This window comes from Theobroma umbraticum, unplaced genomic scaffold (genome assembly GCF_002168275.2).
Source record: "Theobroma umbraticum cultivar Fairchild unplaced genomic scaffold, ASM216827v3 scaffold_86.0, whole genome shotgun sequence".
Taxonomy (NCBI): domain Eukaryota; kingdom Viridiplantae; phylum Streptophyta; class Magnoliopsida; order Malvales; family Malvaceae; genus Theobroma; species Theobroma umbraticum.
The window spans coordinates 3,546,583-3,567,418 of NW_018397263.1; the positions used below are offsets into that span (position 1 = coordinate 3,546,583).

The following is a 20,836-nucleotide window of genomic DNA, read 5'->3' on the forward strand; positions in this document are numbered from 1 at the left end:
AGTTGTTTTGATTTTAAATTTTATATAATTAATTTATATTTAATCAAAGATTTATTATAATAAGAATTTATAACACAAAAGTATATGGGATTTTTGCTCCTTGATTTGATAATGAAGACTTTATTAATCAAATTAATTGTTGGAACTCAGTGCAGTAAGATCTTTTTTTTAATCTATAAGATTCTTTTTGTTTTTTTAAACAAAAGAGTCTTACCATTTATTGAATTTAGTAATTATCTTAAAATTTAAATTATTTATTTCAAAAACATAATCAGTAATGACTAACATAGAAATAAAAATTAAATTTCATTTAAATGATGATACATTGCAAGTGTTTGTCAATAAGGTGGCGTTTGGTACATTACAATGCAATGTGATTACAGGTAATGTGATTGCAAGCAATGTGATTACAGGGAAAATAACATTACAGTGTTTGGTATGTAAGTAAAACAATGATTAAAATGCAGGGAAGATAACATTGCAGTGTTTGGTTTACAAGTATTTTAGTGGGAATGTAATGTTAATTGTCAAAATTACCTCTAATTATTAAAATATAAATTTAATATATTTATATTTTTTATTATTAATTTTTATATAATATCATTTCTTAAATATATTTGTAATATCATATATTTTATTTTTATTTATTATTATAATATTTTATATTTTATTTTTAATATATTTATATTTTTATTATTAATTTTTATATAATATCATATTTTAAATATATTTTTAATGTCATATATTTTATTTTTATTTATTATTATAATTTTATATATTTTATTTTCATTTCTTTAATATATTTTTTATATTATATATTTTATTTTAATTTGTTTTATCTATATTATATAAATATTAATTTTTTATATTTTATTTTATTTTAATTTTTATTCTATATTATATATTTATTTTAATTATAATATTATAAAATATTTTTAATAAGATAATAAAGTTGAAGGGTAAAATTGTCTTTAAGAACATTACAGAGTGCAATGTAATGTGATTGCATTGGTTTTGGATTACAATCACATTACATCCATTGACTGCAATGTGATTGCATTGCAATCTTACATTACAGTGATCTGTTACAAAACAAACACTGCAATGTAATTTAATAAGCCACATTGCAGGGAATGTGGCTTACATCCCTTATACCAAACGCCACCTAAAAGTTTATGACAAGTGTTTAAATTCAAACAAATTGTTCTTGTTAGCTTTACTTTCACTTCTTTCTTGTTGCCAACCATGAGCGTAGATTCTTCCTTGTTTATTATTTGGCTTTCTCTTGCTTATAAATCTTGTAAGGTAAAAATGACATGTTTAGTTGCATCACTATCTAGCCACCAAGAATTGGATAAGTCTGCAACAAAAGACAAGGAGTTACCTTTGTACTTGCAGTTCTCTAACCAAGTTTTATATTTGAAAGATCCTTGTATCTTATGACCCTTTTTCTTGCAAAAGAGACATTTAAGTTTCTCCTTGAGAAATACTTTTAGACCCATTATACTTACAAATTGTCCATATTCTTTATTTTATGAACTAGATTTTGAGTGGAACATCTTAATAATGTATTTTCTAATTCTTCCTATCCCATCATAACTCATGGAATAAAATTCTTCTTGCTTCTGAATCCATTTGGATGCTACTTGCCATTGCTGCGTATCATGACTATGAGATCTGGCATATGGATGTTAAGAGTACATTTGTTAATAGGAATTTGCAAAAAGAAATGCACATGACACAACTAGATGGGTTTTAGATCCAAATCTGAAACCAACTAGGTATGAAAGTTTTAAAAGTCTGTTTATGAACTTAAAGAGACTTCTATAAGTTGGAATATCCATTTTAACGAGACAATCAAAGAATTGAATTTCATTAAAAATGTGGATAAGCTTTATGTATACACGAAAACTAATGGGGACATCGTAATCTTCCTAGTGCTATATGTAGATGACATATTGCTCAGAGAAAATGACATACAAATGTTACAATTTACAAAAATTTGACAATCCAAGAAATTTTTCATGAAGGATATAAGAGAAGCAATCTACATTTAGGGATGACAATGGGTATTCTGTTATAGGGTACCTACAGATACCTGATCGAGTTATATAGGGTTAAAGTACACTATAATCTGGTTTGGGACGAGTTCGGGTAGTGATTTCACTTATCGTATCAAGTTCGGGTAGAGTTCAAGTACTACCCCTTGAATTGCTTGAGAAAAACTAAGGATGTATTTTTTATTTTTGGAGAAATTAACAAAATTCATAACATGCATGGTTGTAGTGATGCAATCCTCTAAACGAACAAGATAGGAGTAAAATCGCATAGTCATACATGATTACTCATAATAGCAAAATGGTCAAGTAGAAAGGTTCCAAACATGAGATGACCATCGTTTCTATAACTAAAGGCTGAATACATCTCTATGTCTAAGTTAGCATGATAGATTGTTTGGATCTAGAAATTCATAATAGAATTTGTGGTGGTTTGTAGCATTGCTAATCCAATAACATTGTATTGTGATAACAATAGAACCATTGCATAAGGAAATGAGCCAAGGTTTTATAAAAAATCCAAGTATGTATTAAAGCAATATCACTTGATTAAGGAGATTATACAAAGGAGTGATATAAAGATTGAAAATGTTCCCACCGATGAAAATTTAGCAGATTTATTCAATAAGCCTCTACCCTAACAGCAACATCATTATCATATGGAAGATATTAGATACATAAGTGATTGACTTTAGTGCAATTCAGGAGATTGATAGTGTAGTTATATACCTTACAAGCCAATCAGTCGGTTATACAGAGATACATATTGTATTTAAGTATTTATTATTAAATAACAAGACATTCTTTATTTCGAAGAGACCTATAAATGTCTATTAGTTAAAATAAAATCCGTTAAAAACTATGCTTTGTAAAAAAGATATTATAAAGGGTTATAATTATGAGAATCTTATTGTATCAAAATATTATTCCTAAATTGTTCCTAATCAAAAGTTTTATGAAGAAAAATGGATATTGATAAAATATAAAGATCAACACATGATTATGCAATTAGCATAAAGGTTATGCCAAGTCATCCAAGGATTAGGATTAATTTAGCCTATAAATTCGAGGCTTATGTTGCACATTGAAGGGAACAACCAACACCACTAAATTACTAGAAACCATCCACAAAATTCTAAGATGCTTGTGAAAATATTTAGAAAGAGTTCCAAATCCTGTGCTTTGATTTTGTTTCTTCTAAACCATATGAGCCACTGATTCTTCTTTCCAAATCAATTTGACCATTGTTTCTTCTTTTCTTGAATGTGACTCTTGGGATTATATTCATTGGTTGAGATTTAGGTAATGGTTGTTTGAAATCTTGTGGTTCAACTAGGAAGAAGGAAACCTTAAGAATCGTACCTATACCAAAAAGTTAGACTCTTTATCATCAATTGGTGTTCCTAGATGTAATTGTGTCTTGGTTTGGTGAAAAAAAAAGTTTTGATTGCCTCTTCCTTAGCTAGCATTAGGTTCTGCAAGTATAAACAACTTCAATGTCCTTTGGAGTTATTCCTAATTATGATTCATATGGATCACCATTTAGAGGTTATACACTAAAACAACTTGTAGTTTGTAACAACCCAACTTGGTACAGAGGATTGAAATTATGCTGAATTCTTGTGATTTCAACTCTAAAGACATTAGGTATAATGATTTTTATCCTTTAGTTAAGGTTTACTGGCTAAATAACCAAAGTACGATTCTATACAAAGGAAAAATTTTAGATTTTCTTTGTGTATACAATATGATTGCATGCCTTTTCTCTTTTCTCCAACATAAAGCTCAATTTAAGCTTCAAAATCCTTTGATTTTAGTCTTTTAACACCATGAAACTGATCTGAAATGAATTTAACTTTATTCTCCTATGTTCATTCAAATTAAAACACATGAATTGGATTGATTTCAAGACAAATTTAAAGCCCAAACTTGCGGGTTTGAAAGTCCTAAAATTGCTACGCTGAATTTGATAAAATCCACGGATTAAATCAAGCTTTATGGTCTCATTAATAAATCTTTAGTGATCAAGGAACAATAATCCTAAGGTAATTTAACAAAAATTACATAAAATCAAGTTGTTCTTCACTTAAAATTGTTAAAACTCGTGACCCTGGAAAAACCCAATTTCTTAAACACTATTTTATTTAATAACAAAGATATACATTGACCAAACAACCATATGATCGATAATATGTCATCAATTAAGTATACCCAGGATTTAATTACATGATTCATAAGGGAATTACGAATTTTTAATGGTGTAATTATACAAATTTTAAAAAACAAGACCTAATATGCAATCTTAATTAATTCACGTAATTAACATATATCAAAATTTAATTATAGTTTTCTAAGATTCTAAATTCAAACTATGATTGCTTTGATATCAATTGTTAAACTTTATATATAATTAATTTATAGCTATAATATCTAAAACAATTTTTAAACTATTTAAGAAAATTCAAATAAGCACTTATTTTATTGTTATGGCCAATCAAGTTTTTACACTTTTATTTTGAGTCAAATAAGCTCTTATAACTAATGATTGATTAATTGTTATTGATCAAAAATCACTTTTCATTCTATGCCACATAACGCTGATGTAGTATGATGACATTTTATAATGGATGATAATATAAAATATTGATGTGGCATTATAACATAACCATATGATATTTTCATTCTCTACATCAATGTCATGATAGCACAATATGAGTATAAAATGATAAACGATATTTTCACTAATCATAATTAATTAATAGTTAGTCATAAAAATCTGTTTGACCTAAAACAAAAATATTATGACTTGATTGAATGTAATAGAAGAAAAATGACTTATTATTTAAAATTTTTTGAATAATTCAAAGACTTTTTCAAATATTATGCCTAATTTGTACTTAAACTAGTATTCACCATACTAAGAATTTAGAACAAAAAAATAAATATGATTCTTAATCCATGATTTGACAACAAAAATAGTATTAGTCGAATTATCTTTTGAAATTCTATGTATTAAGATTTTTCTCCTTGTTAATCTACATTACTTTCATCAATCTCAACACATTATTGTTTTGGTTTCATCACTACCAATCCCATTGTTGTATTTAATGGATTTGGTCTCTAACCTGCATCTTAACCATTATTGTATTTCTTAAAATATAAAATTACTTTTTCTAATCGCTATTTAATTTTTGGTTAAAATACATTAACTTCTTTAAGTTTTGATAATAATTCCATATAAGTTCATTAGTTTCCAAAATGTTTTGTCTATCCCAAAAAAATATTTTTCGTTGAACATATAAGTCTAGCCACTAATCAACCATTAATGTTTCTGTTAGTTTGATGACGTAGTAAATTTTTTTGAATAATTTTTTTTTTTATTAATTTTAAAAATTACCACACTATATAAATTATAATTTTTTATTTTAAAAATTCCTTTCTCTCCTATTCAAAAAAAAATCTCTTTACCTATCTCTTGTTGGTTGGCCACCATGTGGCTGGATTTGATCAAAAAGCGGCAAATCCAACTACTCAAATCTCATGCACGCGCCCTAGGGGAGCACAGATTGATGTTCCTTGAGTGCGTGGTCAAATCGCACTTTTTGTGAGAAGATGCGGTCAAATTTGACATTTCACGATCAGATTTGATTATGGGTGGACAGTCGATGTAATGGAGCGTTACTGGTCAACTAGTGTGAAAAACAAATTATAAAAAGAGGGGAAGTTAGTTAGACATTCTATGTTTATTTGTTAATGTCATTTACACGTTTGGGATAAATTGTATATTTTAAAAATTAATAAATTTACATAAAATTATAGGTAAAACTTAAAGAAGTTAATGTATTTTACCCTTAATTTTTTCTTGTTGTTATAGGTAGAATTGCTTTTTATGAGCTAATATTTCGGATGTTCTAGATCCCATAAGTTGTTTTTATTTTTAATTTTTTGTTGATGCCCATTAAAATTTCATGATATAAGGTTCCTTTCAATTTATGGTCTTGTACTTACGTTTATGTCTACTTAAAATATAAGGATTTGTTCTTAAAATAATTTTTGAAAGTAATGCTGATTTCAAATAAAATTTGTTTAAAGCTATTCATAAAACATTTTCGCATTGATCGGAAAATGATGAGGGGCTCATATAAAATCTTCCCGCAAAGCCGAGGCCATGTTAACAACGAATGATTATAACTATTGGGCAAAAAAGAAAAAAAAAAACAAAAAGAATGATTATAACTATCACATGACGCTGACAATTCGTTGGAAGTAGAACACAGATCATGGGGAGAGGTTTTCACATCACGTGGGTTTTTTTCTTCTCCAATCGATGTAGATCTTTCAAAGCCAATGAAACAAAAAGAGATTTGGCCCATTACCCCTAGAAGGTCGAAACAAAGGGGAAAAAAACGGTGGAGCTTTTTCTATTGCATAGACATAAATAAAACCTCTGTTTCCCTCGGGAATTTTGATGTGCAAATGGAAGAATTCGGTATTCCTTGTTTAGAATGAAAAATGAGCTTTGAGTTTGGTATTGAATTGGGCATCTTTAGTAGTTCATTTTGTGACTTGTTCGGTTGAGTAGATGTTTGTGAAGACAAGTTTTGCTGTCACGAATTCGACATTTCATGAACCAAAATAGAAAAAATAAATAATAATAATAAAAATAAAAAGGAGATCTCCATCCATTTTAATACAGATGGAAGAAATATCATCAAATGGAAGTTGGTTATCCAGGGTTTTTGTTTTGGCCTGTTAAATGATTATTCAAGTTTGAGAAAGGAGTATTCAGCTAGCGTAACATCACATGGGCAACAAATTTTCATAAAATGATTGGTCCACCCATTTCACTGGCCAGCACTTAGGACTTAGCTTCGTCACCAAGTATGTTGACCATCCATTCCAATACGTCACATTCCAAATCCTCAACAGTTGAAAACAAACAAAGGAAGAGGATAAAATGAGAAAGAATGTGGACACGAGTGACAAAAATATCTGGACCAAACAGTGGACCCCAGCTGCTCCCTTCGGACCAGTTAGCCACACAACAAAGATCTGATACTGCAAAACCAGCCCTAGTAACTGCCAAGAAACTACCAGACTTAGGTCGGCGCTCCTTTCTTTCTCACATCTCAATTGTTGCAGCGAGCAAGAACAAATGGCCTATAAAAATTTCGTGTCCAAATCAACAACAGTTAACTTTACCGTGGCCGTTGAAGAAAAAGGCGAACCAACCTCCTCCCCCCACCCCACCGCCTTCAAGATTTTTATCGTAACACTTTGTCGGCATAAACCCTTAGAAAAACCCCTCCCAGCTCATGTGTTTCTCTTTAAACCAAAACCCATAGCTCTTTTTGTTTACCTCCAAAAATCAAATGAACCCAGAAGACGAAAAACGCTCCCCCAATTCCCCTCCTAACCCACCCCAAACGTTGCCTTTCCCTTCTCCATTAATGGAATTGGAGACATCTGGAACATCAGCACCAGCAGAAACGGAGTTTATTGGAGTGCCTCGGCCTTTGGAAATTCTTCAGGGGAATCCAGTACCGCCTTTTCTGTCGAAAACGTTTGATTTAGTCGATGACACGTCGTTGGATCCGATCATCTCTTGGGGTCCGACGGGAGAGAGCTTTGTGGTTTGGGACCCGCTCGAGTTCTCCAGGCTGATACTTCCTCGGAATTTCAAGCACAATAATTTCTCCAGCTTTGTTCGTCAGCTTAATACTTATGTGGGTATTATTGCAATAACACAGCCTACATAAAACCAAAAAAAAAAAAAAAGAAGAATGTTTTTTTTTTTTTCTCTTTTTTGCTTGTTTGTTTGGTTTTTATATGTATTTTTGTTTAAATTTTAAAGGCTTAAACTGTAAATTGAATTCTGTAAATGCAGAAGCGGGATTTGTAAACATTATTGTAACATTGTAAATTATGAAAATGTTGTACATAATTTTGTAATTGAAAAAAGGGGTTAATGAAATTCATTGTTTTGATTTAAAGCGCTTTGAAAATTTTGTATACATATAATTTTTATGGTTTTGTTGTACAGGTAAATTGTGGCATTGAGCTGTTCATGTTATGTTCCCTTGAGCTTTTGTACTCTAATGTGTTTATTTGTACTGAGATCTCTTGTAAAATTTATCTGTTGAATTGGATGTATGTTAAATTTGGGAATTCTTTTGAGTGTAAATGTGTAATTAAAATGGAGATTTTTAAAAGAATGGTTAAGCTTGTTCGAGGTCAGCTCACTTCGTTCTGCTGAATATCTGCTGGATATGGGAGTTCATTTTAAACAGGTAGAAATTTGGGTTCTGGTGGAATATTTGTTTTTGTACTATTTTGTTAGAACTTGAGTTTACATTCACAGTCTGTAATTGTCTAACAATTTCTTATTTTTTTTTTTAGAAGAGAGCTGATGTCATGACTCATGATAGCCAGATCATCTATATAGTGCAATCTAGCTCCTGATATCTGAAAATTGACGGCTTTAAATTCACTTATGTGGATCATAACCTTGATATTTTTGGTTTTCTGAACAATCCTGTTTTCCCCCATTCATTCTTGAATCATTTTGGATATTGTTTCAGGGGTTTCGCAAAATTGATACTGATAAGTGGGAATTTGCCAATGAAGCTTTTCAGCGAGGGAGGAGGCATCTTTTAAAGAACATTCAGAGGCGTAAGTCACCTCAATCACAACAGGTTGGTAACTATTTTCGAGCTTCTACTGAAGCTGAAAGGTCTGGATTGGAAGGCGAAATAGAAAGGTTGAGGAAGGAGAAGAGTGTGATGATGCAGGAAGTAGTGGATCTGCAGCAGCGGCACCAGGGTACAGCTCGAGATGTGGAAGTAGTGAATCGGAGGCTTCAAGCAGCAGAAAAAAGGCAGAAGCAAATGGTTTCATTCTTAGCGAAGTTATTTCAGAATCCTGCTTTCTTAGCACGCCTTAAACAAAAGAAGGAACAGGGAGAATTTGGTTCTCTAAGGATGAGGAGGAAGTTTGTCAGGCACCAGCAGCTTGAACTGGTCAATTCAGAACCACCTGTTGAAGGGCAGCTTGCAGAGTACAAACCTGATTGGAGGAACCTTGCTATATCCTCTTTAGCCACAGACTCAAATCCAATTTCTGTTGAACAATCTCCAGATTATCTACCTGAAGGTATAGAAGGAATTGATTTAGGTGCAGAATGCTTGCCATTTCAAATTGATAATGAAATAGTTGTGTCTGATGAGTTAGCAGTTGCGGATGGATATATTAGAACCTTGGAGCTTGTTGGAGAGGGTACATCAGCCTTGGGAAGCAAAGATTCCCATTTCAAAGGGAAGAACATAATCGGCTCAGAACAAGAGGTTAATCCAGGGTATTTAGTCTCTTTCCCAGAGGAATTGGTGAAGCATAAGAGCTCCTCAGAGTTCTCTTCTTCTATTGGTGAAATTGTTGCTAAACAAGAGGATATATGGAGCATGGGTTTTGATGCCACTGCTGGTATGTCTAGTTCTAGCAATGAGTTATGGGGTAATCTTGAAAGCTATGACATTCCAGAGTTGGGAGTGACTGGCGAGTTATCTGATGTCTGGGATCTGGGATTTGTACAAACAGCTGAGGATTCAGGCACTGATAAATGGCCAACTGAGGAATCTCCTTGTGATAATCCGGAGACTGAGAGTCTAGCTGGCCAGCCAGAAGATAATAGGTCTAAGAAGACTGATTAATAAGAGGGTTCATTTGCTTTGGCAGATGATGCCTTTGTGGATCATAATTATTTTCAGTTACTAGGATGAAGGGTCTTTTGGACAATTGATTTATGAACATATTAAGTGAATGCAGATTCTTTTTTCTAATATATATTATTAGCAGTACAGGTTTCTGTTCTTTTTTTTTCTTGAGTTTTGATTGGGAGGCGTGGTAGTATCTGTTATAAGCTAACTCTTGTGAATCGATTTTTTTATGTTGCTGTGCTATATAAGGGGTTGCACTTGAAAATGCAGGTTTTCCCACTTAAAGATACGTTTGAGTTATATCACTGCAGGTTGAGTTGAAGTATTACTCATCCATATGGTTTGGTGGCATATTCTTAATCCCCTATCTGGCAGGACTGGCTTGTGAATGTCCGGTAAGAAATGACATCTTGATTATTGTTTTTCTGTGGTTGCATTATTGTCAGTCACTTGCATGACTTCAGAACTTGATTGACAATTTCACCATGGGTGTAGGGTTTGCTTCATTTGTTGGTATGTATATATTCTTTTAAACCATTTGTAACTGGCTATTTATGCGATTGTTTATGACTGTTAGATAGATATCCTGAGTAACCTTGTATTTGTGTACTTGGCATCTAATCTAGTGTATTTGAATAATTAGTTGAAGAATTCAGAAGCCTCAGGAAGTAGTGTAATTCTCAGAGAAATTTGATGCGTGCCTGGTCCTCAATATGTGTATCGGCAGATTGTAAATGTTAGGAATGTTTTAATATTTTGTCACTTTGCTTTCGGCTAATCAAAATGTTGAGTTATGTGCTTCCATTGGTGCCATATCTGCATGTTTGTTTTAGAAGTCATCACTTATGTAAAAATCCTCTACAAGCCATATCGTATTCCTATAGATGCAGGTTGTCGAGCTGTGATGAACAGGGTCAGAGGGATCAACTATTGATGAACGATCTCCAGCAACATTCGCAACTGCTACAATTTTCTTGCTTTTATAAATTCTGTGCCAGATGTTGGGATTAAGAGTACCCATGGTCTGGTACAAGGGCTACCATATATATATATATATTTACTTCTTTTGGTTTGGATAAGTGGTAGAAAGGCAATGGTTTCTTCCGTCGGTAACGGATTATTACAACCATTGCACTTCCTCTGTACCGTGAATTTTCAGTAAGTTTCCTATGCATATCTTTTGCCAAATATTCCAATGCAGTTCAAGAATCGAAATTGTACAAAAACTAATGCAGCATTGGCCGCAGTTTTGCTACTGCCCAAGAGAAATGTAAAATAGAGGAAACTTTCACTTTCTTTATTTCAAAATTGGATGACTCATGGGCAAAATACTTGCTACAGCTTTTCTTTTCTTTTCTTTTTTTTTCAGAATATGTAAGGTTGAACTAAATGTAACAATCCAACATAAACGCCTAAACATATTTAATAGGTTACATAATTGAAACAGCGACGGGTGAAAATGTCAGCTTCCAATATCTACCCCATTCATTACATTTGATTTCACTTTGGAGAACTGAAGGCCACAGAGCAAAAATATGGCAGGCAACGAGTTTAAGATAGGAAAGTCAAAGGAATAGCACACATCAGAAGGGCTACTCAGACTCTTCCTTCTGCCTTTTTGAGGCACGCTCATTAGCCTCTTTCTTCTTAGCTTCACGGCGCTCTCTCTTCACACCCTTGGCTTTGTTAGGCAAAGCCATATCTCCAATCTATTAGCAACAAGTATCATTCAAATGAAAATTGGCCAAAAGTTAGGGGGAAAAAACATGTAAGATTGACATATTTAGCCTTAAACAATTGTTTTCTTACCTTCTGATCAGGAATATAGATCTTCCCAATCGTCCCTTGTACAGCATCTGAGCTAACATTTTTGATCTGTGAAGCAACAAAAAAGGTTCATTTAACTGAAACAACTCATTGTAAAGCAGGGTAGAGTTACTGGGCATATTCACTGTACCTTCTTCTTAGGCTGATCTTTAGCTGTTTTCATAGCTTCTTTCCTCAAGCCTTCATTTGGAAGGCGATGACGCCGAACCACCAAATCCATGGAGGGGCCTACTTCTACCAGTTCCATCCTTGGAACTACAGTGCCAGACTTTTTCAGCCGCAATGCACAATGTGTAAGGTATACCTTATTTGAAGATATTGCTGTACATACATAAGCACGGTCCAACCCAGCAAGATTTATATTCTCCACAACCTGCATTAAGAGAAAAGATGTCCATATGAAAATTCTTTCTATAAATAGAAAAAAAATTAAGTGCAAAAAGCTGCAGACACACCTCTCCCCGCAAAAGATCGAGCAAAACTTCCTTCAAATGTTTCAGCTCATCTACATTCTCAAATCCTTCTCCAACAAAAGCAATGAAAGGCTTTGATCCCATCAGTGGAGCTAGTTTCTTGTCATAAGTGAATGATTCAATGGATTTAAAATTTTCAACCCCAACCTCTACAAGATCATAAATATGGTGATCATATGTTCGCCCTATAACAAGATTGTTGGGTCGCTTCTTTGAGTGTGAACCATACTGCAAGCACAAGGAAAATAACCACAAAGATGATTACAAAACTGCTAGCATAAAATGTAATTATGTAAGTGGGAGGGCATATCCTTAACAATAGTTAAAGTCGTACACGGTCACTAACTTATACCTTTATCCCACTCTGCTCACTGAACCTCAATTTGTTCCCATTTGGTCACTAAACTTTTTAAATTGTACCCAATATGGTCACTTTAACAGATTCAGTTGAAATTAATGAAAAAAGAAAAATGACATAGTAACCATTGAAGTAGTCATGTTATTAAAAAATCTATGAAAAGATCTCCCCTTTTTTTGTCTTTATCAGTTTCTTTTATTTATTCATTATTTTCTTAGATTTCCCCATTCTAACAAAACTAGGAAACAAAAATGACGAGAAAGAAAAATGGATCACAAAAGTCAACATGAATTTTTTTAAACGATGAACTAGTTTAACTAGCTATTATATCACTATTTTGGATAAAATTACTTATGATGACCACCTTTAGCACACTCTAAAAAGTTCAGTGACCTAACTGGGACGAACTAAAATTCAGTAAGCAAAATTGGAAAAAGGTAGAACTTTAGTTATCATTTATGAAATTTACTTGTAAACTCAATGAAAACAAGGAGGGATCATAAAAATAATTTCTCAAATGGCCACAACCAATTGAGCAATGAGAGGCATTGATGTTTTAAAATCTCAGCTTGAAACAAATGAGGAGTTAGACATACTTCATAACTAGGCTTAACACGAAGGTAAAATCCTGATGATCAATAGAGTCCTTCAAAATACTTTCTTTAACAAGAACCAAATTTACCATTTCTCAAGCTGACATAATAAATTTATAACATCAGCTACTTTAAAAGAGCGCAAACAGTAGAAATCAACAGAAAAGAAAAAAACAAAATGAAGCCGCGGTGTTTATTACTCACAACAAAAATGCTGCAATCAGTTTTGAGAGAAAAGAACTCCAAAGAAGTTTCACCCCCACTTTCAAAAGGCCTTATGTTATCATTCTTCCTTGTATATCTCACAACTCCACCTTTCTTCAAATGGCAAATTTCACTCAACACAGCATTCAATGTGCTGCTCGTCTTTGTACCTTGTAGTATCAGCGTCTTCTTCCCCGTTTCAACCTGCCAAATATAATTCCAATAAGAACCCATTATCTACACACACACATATGTTCATTAAAAATTTGAAAGAAATTTTAGAAACTCTTACAAGCTTTGGAGCGCGTTTTTCTAATTCCCTTTTGACTCTGCCTTTCTTGGGAGTTTTAATTCTCATCATGATTGCCTGAAACAATAGAGACGCAAATAAAGATAAAAAGTTTTATCTGAAAAAAACTTGGATTTAATATAAAATTTTAAACAACGGGGAGCGGAAGAACTGGTAACGCACAACAGAGTAAAGCGGAGGCAAAGGGACGTGGTGCTGGTTATGGTGATGCTAGGGTTTTTGCTTACAGTTAGGTTGTTGAAGTTGGGGTTTTAGATTTTTGTCCGTGAAACTATGGGCTTTTGATTGGGCATTGTTGTGAGATTTATGTCCAATTGCTGGGTTGGGTTTGGGTTCTCTCTTTTAATTTTAAGGGACGGCCCACGGCTCAGCAACGCTCACCATACAATCCTTTCCTTTTTCCGATCGTCCTCTCCATTATTAAAACGCCCGAACTGGCCATGTAACATTTTAGCCTCCTAACCTTCAAAATTTACATCTAACCCTTGACCCTCCCCTTTGATGTTCTCCGTTCGACATCGCTCCCTCTCTCGCTTCACACTCTGTCTCTTCACCCCCTCTCACTTTAAAAACCCCCCCCATCCAAACAATCCCTAATTCCCTCTCTTTCATTTTCTTGCTGTTGGAAACTCTCAGCTCCATCTTTACAGATTAATTAAAATTCGTTTTCTGTACATCATTAGACTTAGGGTTTTATTCTTTGCTATCCTTGTACAATAGGGTTTTTCTTGTTTTTAATTTTCGATTTGGATTTCTTTTTGTATTCTTTCAGTTCTTTTTTCTTTTACTACTTTGGATTTGATGTAAATGAAAAAAAAAACGAGTGGTTACTGGTTATTGATTTAGGGATTTAGGAATTTAGGGTTTAGATTTGCTTATATGTTAATCAATATGGAGAATCAGCGTAGATCATTTGATAGATCAAGAGAACTCGGTTTAAAAAAACCGCGGTTAACCGAAGACCTCGCTCCAAACCCTAACGGTCGGCCCTTTCCTCAACGGCCTAACCCAGTTGGTGCTGCCTCTGCTTTAAGATACCGGTCCAGTGATTCCGAGACCAGTGATTTGAGCCGCGGCGGCGGAGCTTACGAGCCACAACCAGTGCCACATCAGCAGCAACAGCAGCAACAGCAGCAGCACCAAGAGTTAGTTAGCCAGTACAAGACGGCGTTAGCTGAGCTGACTTTTAACTCAAAACCGATTATAACTAACTTGACGATAATCGCTGGTGAGAATCTTCACGCCGCCAAGGCGATTGCTTCTACTGTCTGCGCCAACATTCTTGAGGTGAACTCAGTTTTAGCTGTGCCTTATGCGTTAAAAGTTTTACCTTTTGTTTGAAATTAAATTGTACATCGAAATAAATTTGTGTGCTTCTATACTGTGGGAAGAACAAAGGAAAAGAAAAGAGGAAAAGATAAGTTGGATTGTAAGTGTAAATTGGATTAATGGATTCCTTTTAGTTTTGCAGTAATCAATATGTGTCTTCAATGTGGATTTGTTAAAATGTTTTGTATAGTTGTTTCGAGTTCAGATTTTATATTACCGTATCAGGTGGTGAGAGTACAAAGATGATGGTAAACTGTTGGGTGAATCTTCTTTATTGACAACCACAGTGTGAGAGATGCTAATGATGTGATGCGATTGCTTCCTCTATAGTCTACACAATTACAACCAAAGGCCTTGCTGCCTGCAAAATTAATGGTTTCTTGGATGTGCATGCTAATTTTCCGTGGATCTAATATGTTTCTAAATGCCCCACAATTTGTAAACAGCCAGCTACTTGATCATAGAGATGGGAAATTTTTTACAATAACGGAATGTCAAGAGAGCCAATATCTTCTGAATTTTACAATTTCATGGAAAATGAATTGTGTTGGGTTTGGAATCTGATAAAGCCATTATACATTTGCAGTTGGGTTTTTCACAGCAATATCCTTGTATGCTGTACTCTTTTGTTCATCTCTATTTCCTTTTTACCTTCTTAAGTGAGTGTAGCAATTTCCTACTTACGTGTAATCATCTCTTTCTAGCAATTCTTTTGTTATGCTCAAATCATATTTGGATGCTGATATGAAGAAATAGAATTACAAATGTTAAGGCCCTGTTAAGTTCTTTAGTTGAGTCTGTTGTTGCTTCCTGCACTCATGGGTTTCCAATCGGCAAGTGGTGAAGATCAGCTATCAAAGATTAAATGGTGCCTCAGATGTGAATTGCCTGGATCCAAAAGAATGCGTACTTTGAGATGGAGCTAATGTAAAAGGCTGCAACCAGGTAGAAAGTGAAGAAAACAAGGGAAGAAGATGAAATTGTGAACAGATATGACAAAGTCAGGTTCTAAGGGAAGCGCAATTGAACACTTAGGCTGATGAAGTTAAAAGGCTGCTATTTTTGGTACCAAGGATGCATTTGAAAACTTTGTTTACTGATGAAATATCTTCACAGTGAAACCTTTATCTTGTTTATGCAGAGAATGAAAGCTTTGGTTCATTTTATATTTTCTGTTTGCAATCCTTATTCCTCCTTCTCCTTGCTGTCTTTTCATTACAACATTGCTGGTATTATGGATGTGGTTAATATTTTGAAGAAGAATTAGTCCAATGAAGGTGTGCTTTTGTGGTTTGTGAGCTGATAAAAAAAATGACTTTGCAGGTTCCCAGTGACCAAAAGCTGCCATCACTTTATCTTTTAGACAGTATTGTAAAGAATATTGGGAGAGATTACATTAAATATTTCGCTGCCAGGTTACCTGAGGTTAGATTTTCATTCTTTTTCTGGCTCCATCGCCGCTTTGTGTGAAAAACTGCAGAAGACTATTTTACCAATGAAATTCTTATCATTTAACATATATATCCTTCCTTGTCACCTTTATGTGCTCAAAGTCTCAAACTCTTTCAAATGCTGAAACATTCTTTTTTGTTTATCTAGAATGTGTTGACGGTCACATTGCAAGTGTAATAATTCTACCATTTTGACTGCTGGTTTTAGGTGTTCTGCAAAGCATATAGGCAAGTTGATCCTCCTGTGCATCAGAGTATGCGTCATCTTTTTGGAACATGGAAAGGGGTATTCCCCCCTCAGCCTCTCCAAATGATTGAAAAGGAACTTGGATTTGCGCCTATGATAAATGGTTCATCTTCAGGAACCACAACATCTAGACCTGATCCACTGTCACAGCGTCCACCACAGAGCATTCATGTAAATCCGAAGTATCTAGAGAAACAGCGTCTTCAACAGTCAAGCAGGGTAAATTGTACAGTCTTCTTTTCCTTTTTTGATATGCTGTCTGTTGGATTTTATACAGTATATTTGTGAAGCATTTATGGAGGTTGGAGGTCTGCTCATGTTTAAGAAATGAGCATTTTAAGTGCTTTTTCTCAATCATTTTTTGTTTTTTTTTATTTCACCTTCAATCTTTTAGGATTTATATCCAAAATTGAGAATTTCTCTATATCATTCCTTTGTAGTTCTTCAAATGGAAGCATCTATGTCAATGCCACCGTTGCCAAGTTTTTTCTTCCTTCTCATAATCATCGACTTCTTACATCTATCTGTGTGAAGTGATAAATTCAGATCTTAATGCTTGTATTATAAGGGCTTTTCTGTTGATTTGGTTTTTATGTGTTGAAGGTAAAAGGTATGGTCAATGATATGACTGAGACTTTGTCCAGTTCAAAGGAGGATTCTGAGAGGCCAGATAGAGCAGCCATTACAGCTGGGAGGCCATATATAGATCCTTCTGTTAAAATGAATGTATGTGAAGTGTTTTAAATTTTGTTATAATCTGTTCATCTATTTTCACTCTCTGCTGATATTTTAAAATTGTCAGAACATTCAGCGTTCTCATAGAGACATGTTTAATGAGCCTGTTCGTGAGAAGAACATTGGTGCTATATTTGGTGATTATGACTATGGCTCTGATCTTTTACAGACTCCTGGCATGGGAGTTGGAAGAAGCGGTGGGAAGGTTACTGATCAAGGGAATGATAGGCCTTGGTATGGAGCTACAAGCAGTGTTACTGAGATGATTTCGAGCCAACGAAATGGTTTCAATATTAAGCATGGATCTCAAAATTACTCAGCATCCAAATCTGTGAATGCTGATCCTCGTTTACAGGCAACTAAGAACGTTGCTGGTAGAAGCAGTAGTGGATTGTCTAGCAGCTGGAAAAACTCTGAGGAAGAAGAGTTTATGTGGGAGATGCACTCTAGATTGTCAGAACATGATGCAGCCAATATCTCGAATAACTCGAGGAAAGATCATCGGACTCCTGATGTTTCAGAAAAGTTGGTAAGCTTGCAAGAAAAGGACTTTGGATTAAATTTTATTAATAATTTGTTTGGCTGGAAACATTTACATTATGTATGTTTATACCCTTTAGTCTTTTGGTACCCTATAGTGTTTATATCTTGTGTGAGGTATACTGTCTAGGACTTAAGATTAACTGCAGTCATCAATATTTATATGAAAATGTAAATATAATAATGCATTATTGGAGTCTGGTTTTGTTAATTGGCAGAGGAACGTTATGGTTGTTTCGATTGTTTTATCTTTTTGCTTTTCTAGTTTTCTTCATTTCATTGCTCTAGGAGTTTATTTTCTATAGTATTTATAATTATCTGGGTTACGTTCTCAATGGCAGGATTTTGAAAGTCAGCTCCGCAAAGCACAAAGTGTTCATGATGTGGGGTCAAGGTTTGATAGAGAAAGAGAAACTACTGTTGATTCATTATCCACTGAGCAGAAGGACAAAAGTTCTTATGGGCGCAGGATTTCATCTGCATGGCCATTGCCAGAGTCAAATAAAACAGATGGATTGCCCGCTAATAATTTGGGCCATTCTGAGAGCTATTCTGCCACTGTTGGTGGGTTGCCTACAGGTGCAAGTTCTTCCCTGGCCAGGATAGGAATGCGACCACAAAAGATTTTGGCAAATGTAGCATCAGGATCCACTAGTACTTCAGGACAGCAGCGTTTTCAGCCCCTGGGAACTGCATCACCACCTGAACAGTCTCCTATGCGCCAGCATTCACCTTCACCGTCATTTCCTGGACGCCATCCCCATCAGCAGTTACAGAAATTGGCTGAGCAAGACCATCCACAAGCTCATTCCCTGCCTCATACTGATCCAAAACCATCCCATTTTTCAGGAAAGTTGAATGTTGGATCTCATAAACACTCTTCTCAGGCTTCATCTGCTTTGATTTCTTCATATCAACCAAGCCGTCATTATCCCTTTGCACAACCACCACAACCAGACTCTGTGCAGGCTGAACCTTCTAATCAGACTCAGAAGCCACTTCTGTCTCAGATCTCCAAAGTAGGAGCAGCCTCAACACTGGGAAATGCATCAGAGCAAGCCAATCCACTTGCTATTGGAACTTCAGAACTGTCAAATACAAGTAGTCTATTGGCTGCTGTCATGAAGAGTGGAATCCTCTCCAGCAATTCATTTACCAGCAGCCTTCCAAATAAGATTTCTCAAGATGTGGGGCAGATTCCATCACAGCCTCCTCTTCCAAATGGGCCTCCGCCTGCTGTTTTCACATCCTCAGGCCTGAGGGTTCATTCTGGGACTTCATCAGGTTCTGCTTCCCACGATGCATTAGCAGCTACTACAAATAGTTCTCAGGGAAAAGTAGAACAGCCGCCACTGCCTCCTGGGCCACCACCACCTTCTCTTGTTAGTAATGCCCCGGCACAAACATCAGATGCAGAAAGCAAGGCTTCAAACCCAATATCCAACCTTTTGAGCTCATTAGTTGCGAAAGGTTTGATATCTGCATCAAAGAAGGATGCTTCATCTCTCTTGACTCATCAGATGCCTACTCAAATGCAGGAGAGCATGGGAATGGAGAGGCATACTCAAATGCGGAAGGAGAGCCTGGGAATGGAGAGACCGACTGAATCACTGAACAAGAGCTTGGGCATTTCTACCAGTAGCCCTTTGCCAGCGTCTTCCATTCCAAGTTCATCGGATGCTCCTAGTTCCTCTACCATGGATGAGGTATCATTTGCTGAACCTGCTACAAAAAGTTCAGTTGCCTCACATCAGTCCGCTGCAATGGAAGTAGAAAACCTGATAGGATTAGAATTCAGGCCAGATGTAATCAGAGAATTTCATTCATCTGTGATCAGTAAATTATTGGATGACCTTCCTCAGTGTTGCAGCTTATGTGGTCTTCGACTTAAACTTCAGGAGCGGCTTGATAGACACTTAGAGTGGCATGCCATGAAAAAGACTGAATCAGAAGGTTCTAATAGGGCTTTGAGGGGATGGTATGCAAGATCAGATGATTGGATTGCTGGAAAGCCAGGGCAATTCATATTTGAATCCACTGGTTCTGTGAACCAGTTGGAAAAGACGACAGAAAAGAGTGAGCTTATGGTTCCTGCTGACGAAAATCAGTATGCATGCATGTTATGTGGTGAGTTATTTGAAGATTATTTTTGCCAGAACAGGGGTGAATGGATGTTTAAGGGAGCAGTATACTTGACTATCCCATCAAAGGATGGTGAGGTAGGAACTACAGATGGGAGTGCAGGCAATGGTCCTATTGTGCATGCAAATTGTATATCAGAAAGTTCAGTTCATGACTTGGGACTGGCTGGTGGCGTTAAATTGGTAAGGTCTCTTGTCTTTTAACATGTTTACCGTACTTTTTTATTAGTTAAAATGTTTCTGCTCTATTGATTCATTTTTCCCTATGTTTTTGTCACCTGATTGTCAGTGTCACTTCTTGTTAGGAAAATGAAGAATAGCGCGTTAAGGTGAAATATCAAGCCATCACTTGCTGTGCCATTATGAGAACTTGATGAAGAATCCAGGTTTACTTTTCCATAGCTTAAATGTTTAATGGCACTTGTATGCTAATTTTGTTGTGCCTTAGAAAGGTGCTGAGAGTGTCACTAGTTGTTTTTGCTCGCATTTTTTTCTTATGTTTTTTTTTTCTTCTTTTCAAAGGTCATAGCCTGATAGAAGTACATATAAATACCAGATAGTTTTTGCCTTAATTTTCGTCGCTAATGGGTTTAATATGTTGCATTATATTTTGTGTTTTGGACTTTGCTGGAGTGGATTTGAAATTGATAAAGGAGAAGGCAATCAGACCATGTCGATTCAGCTTCGAAATTGGCTGTTGGCAAGAGCCTGTTTAACATGGAATGCAATGAAGGCTTTGAAAGAAAAAGAAAAAGAAAAAAGTGAAGAAGAAACAGATCTTTTCTGGTTTATTGTTGTTCCAATTTTTCTCCTTTTTATCAATTTTGACCTGCTGTTTTAAGAGCTGTGGTTTTGACCT

The 20,836-nt window shown here is 34.9% G+C and overlaps 3 protein-coding genes across 7 annotated transcripts; 2 read left to right on the forward strand and 1 right to left on the reverse strand.

Annotated features, from left to right (window-relative positions):
- The first annotated feature begins 7,138 nt into the window (after positions 1 to 7,138).
- HSFA3 (heat shock transcription factor A3) lies at positions 7,139 to 10,907 on the forward strand. Of its 2 annotated transcripts, XM_021434222.1 has the most exons (3): positions 7,139 to 7,783; positions 8,639 to 9,209; positions 9,291 to 10,907. In XM_021434222.1, the coding sequence occupies exons 1-3, from the start codon at positions 7,430 to 7,432 to the stop codon at positions 9,761 to 9,763; spliced, it is 1,398 nt and encodes a 465-aa protein (XP_021289897.1). In that variant the 5' UTR covers positions 7,139 to 7,429; the 3' UTR covers positions 9,764 to 10,907. The 2 variants fall into 2 exon arrangements, with proteins under 2 accessions (XP_021289897.1, XP_021289896.1); XM_021434221.1 differs by having other exon boundaries at positions 8,639 to 10,907.
- Positions 10,908 to 11,040: 133 nt separating this feature from the next.
- Positions 11,041 to 13,818, reverse strand: LOC110420841 (Ribosomal RNA processing Brix domain protein). 2 transcript variants are annotated; one of them, XM_021434223.2, is made up of 7 exons: positions 13,697 to 13,818; positions 13,517 to 13,591; positions 13,225 to 13,428; positions 12,052 to 12,297; positions 11,727 to 11,969; positions 11,579 to 11,644; positions 11,041 to 11,478 (listed from the first exon to the last, which is right to left on the reverse strand). In XM_021434223.2, the coding sequence occupies exons 2-7, from the start codon at positions 13,583 to 13,585 to the stop codon at positions 11,362 to 11,364; spliced, it is 945 nt and encodes a 314-aa protein (XP_021289898.1). In that variant the 5' UTR covers positions 13,586 to 13,591; positions 13,697 to 13,818; the 3' UTR covers positions 11,041 to 11,361. The 2 variants fall into 2 exon arrangements, with proteins under 2 accessions (XP_021289898.1, XP_021289899.1); XM_021434224.2 differs by lacking the exon at positions 13,697 to 13,818 and having other exon boundaries at positions 13,517 to 13,684.
- A 163-nt stretch (positions 13,819 to 13,981) lies between these two features.
- LOC110420839 (pre-mRNA cleavage complex 2 Pcf11-like protein) lies at positions 13,982 to 20,768 on the forward strand. 3 transcript variants are annotated; one of them, XM_021434217.2, is made up of 7 exons: positions 13,982 to 14,821; positions 16,187 to 16,288; positions 16,523 to 16,780; positions 17,165 to 17,287; positions 17,364 to 17,825; positions 18,178 to 20,160; positions 20,267 to 20,768. In XM_021434217.2, exons 1-7 carry the CDS (start codon positions 14,414 to 14,416, stop codon positions 20,288 to 20,290), a joined length of 3,360 nt encoding a protein of 1,119 aa, XP_021289892.1. In that variant the 5' UTR covers positions 13,982 to 14,413; the 3' UTR covers positions 20,291 to 20,768. The 3 variants fall into 3 exon arrangements, with proteins under 3 accessions (XP_021289892.1, XP_021289895.1, XP_021289894.1); XM_021434220.2 differs by having other exon boundaries at positions 17,466 to 17,825; XM_021434219.2 differs by having other exon boundaries at positions 13,983 to 14,821; positions 20,283 to 20,768.
- Positions 20,769 to 20,836: the final 68 nt, after the last annotated feature.

What these genes read in the sequence shown, in the direction of transcription:
- HSFA3 (XM_021434221.1), top strand. Translation starts at nt 7,430, where the DNA reads ATGAACCCAGAAGACGAAAAACGCTCCCCCAATTCCCCTCCTAACCCA. An exon ending in TTCGTCAGCTTAATACTTAT is followed by an intron (nt 7,784 to 8,638) that starts GTGGGTATTATT and finishes ATATTGTTTCAG; the next exon opens with GGGTTTCGCAAAATTGATAC.
- LOC110420841 (XM_021434223.2), bottom strand. Translation starts at nt 13,585, where the DNA reads ATGATGAGAATTAAAACTCCCAAGAAAGGCAGAGTCAAAAGGGAATTA. An exon ending in CTGATTGCAGCATTTTTGTT is followed by an intron (nt 12,298 to 13,224) that starts GTGAGTAATAAA and finishes TTGTGCTTGCAG; the next exon opens with TATGGTTCACACTCAAAGAA. An exon ending in TCGATCTTTTGCGGGGAGAG is followed by an intron (nt 11,970 to 12,051) that starts GTGTGTCTGCAG and finishes CTCTTAATGCAG; the next exon opens with GTTGTGGAGAATATAAATCT.
- LOC110420839 (XM_021434217.2), top strand. Translation starts at nt 14,414, where the DNA reads ATGTTAATCAATATGGAGAATCAGCGTAGATCATTTGATAGATCAAGA. An exon ending in CTGATGTTTCAGAAAAGTTG is followed by an intron (nt 17,826 to 18,177) that starts GTAAGCTTGCAA and finishes TCTCAATGGCAG; the next exon opens with GATTTTGAAAGTCAGCTCCG. An exon ending in TGGCTGGTGGCGTTAAATTG is followed by an intron (nt 20,161 to 20,266) that starts GTAAGGTCTCTT and finishes CCTGATTGTCAG; the next exon opens with TGTCACTTCTTGTTAGGAAA.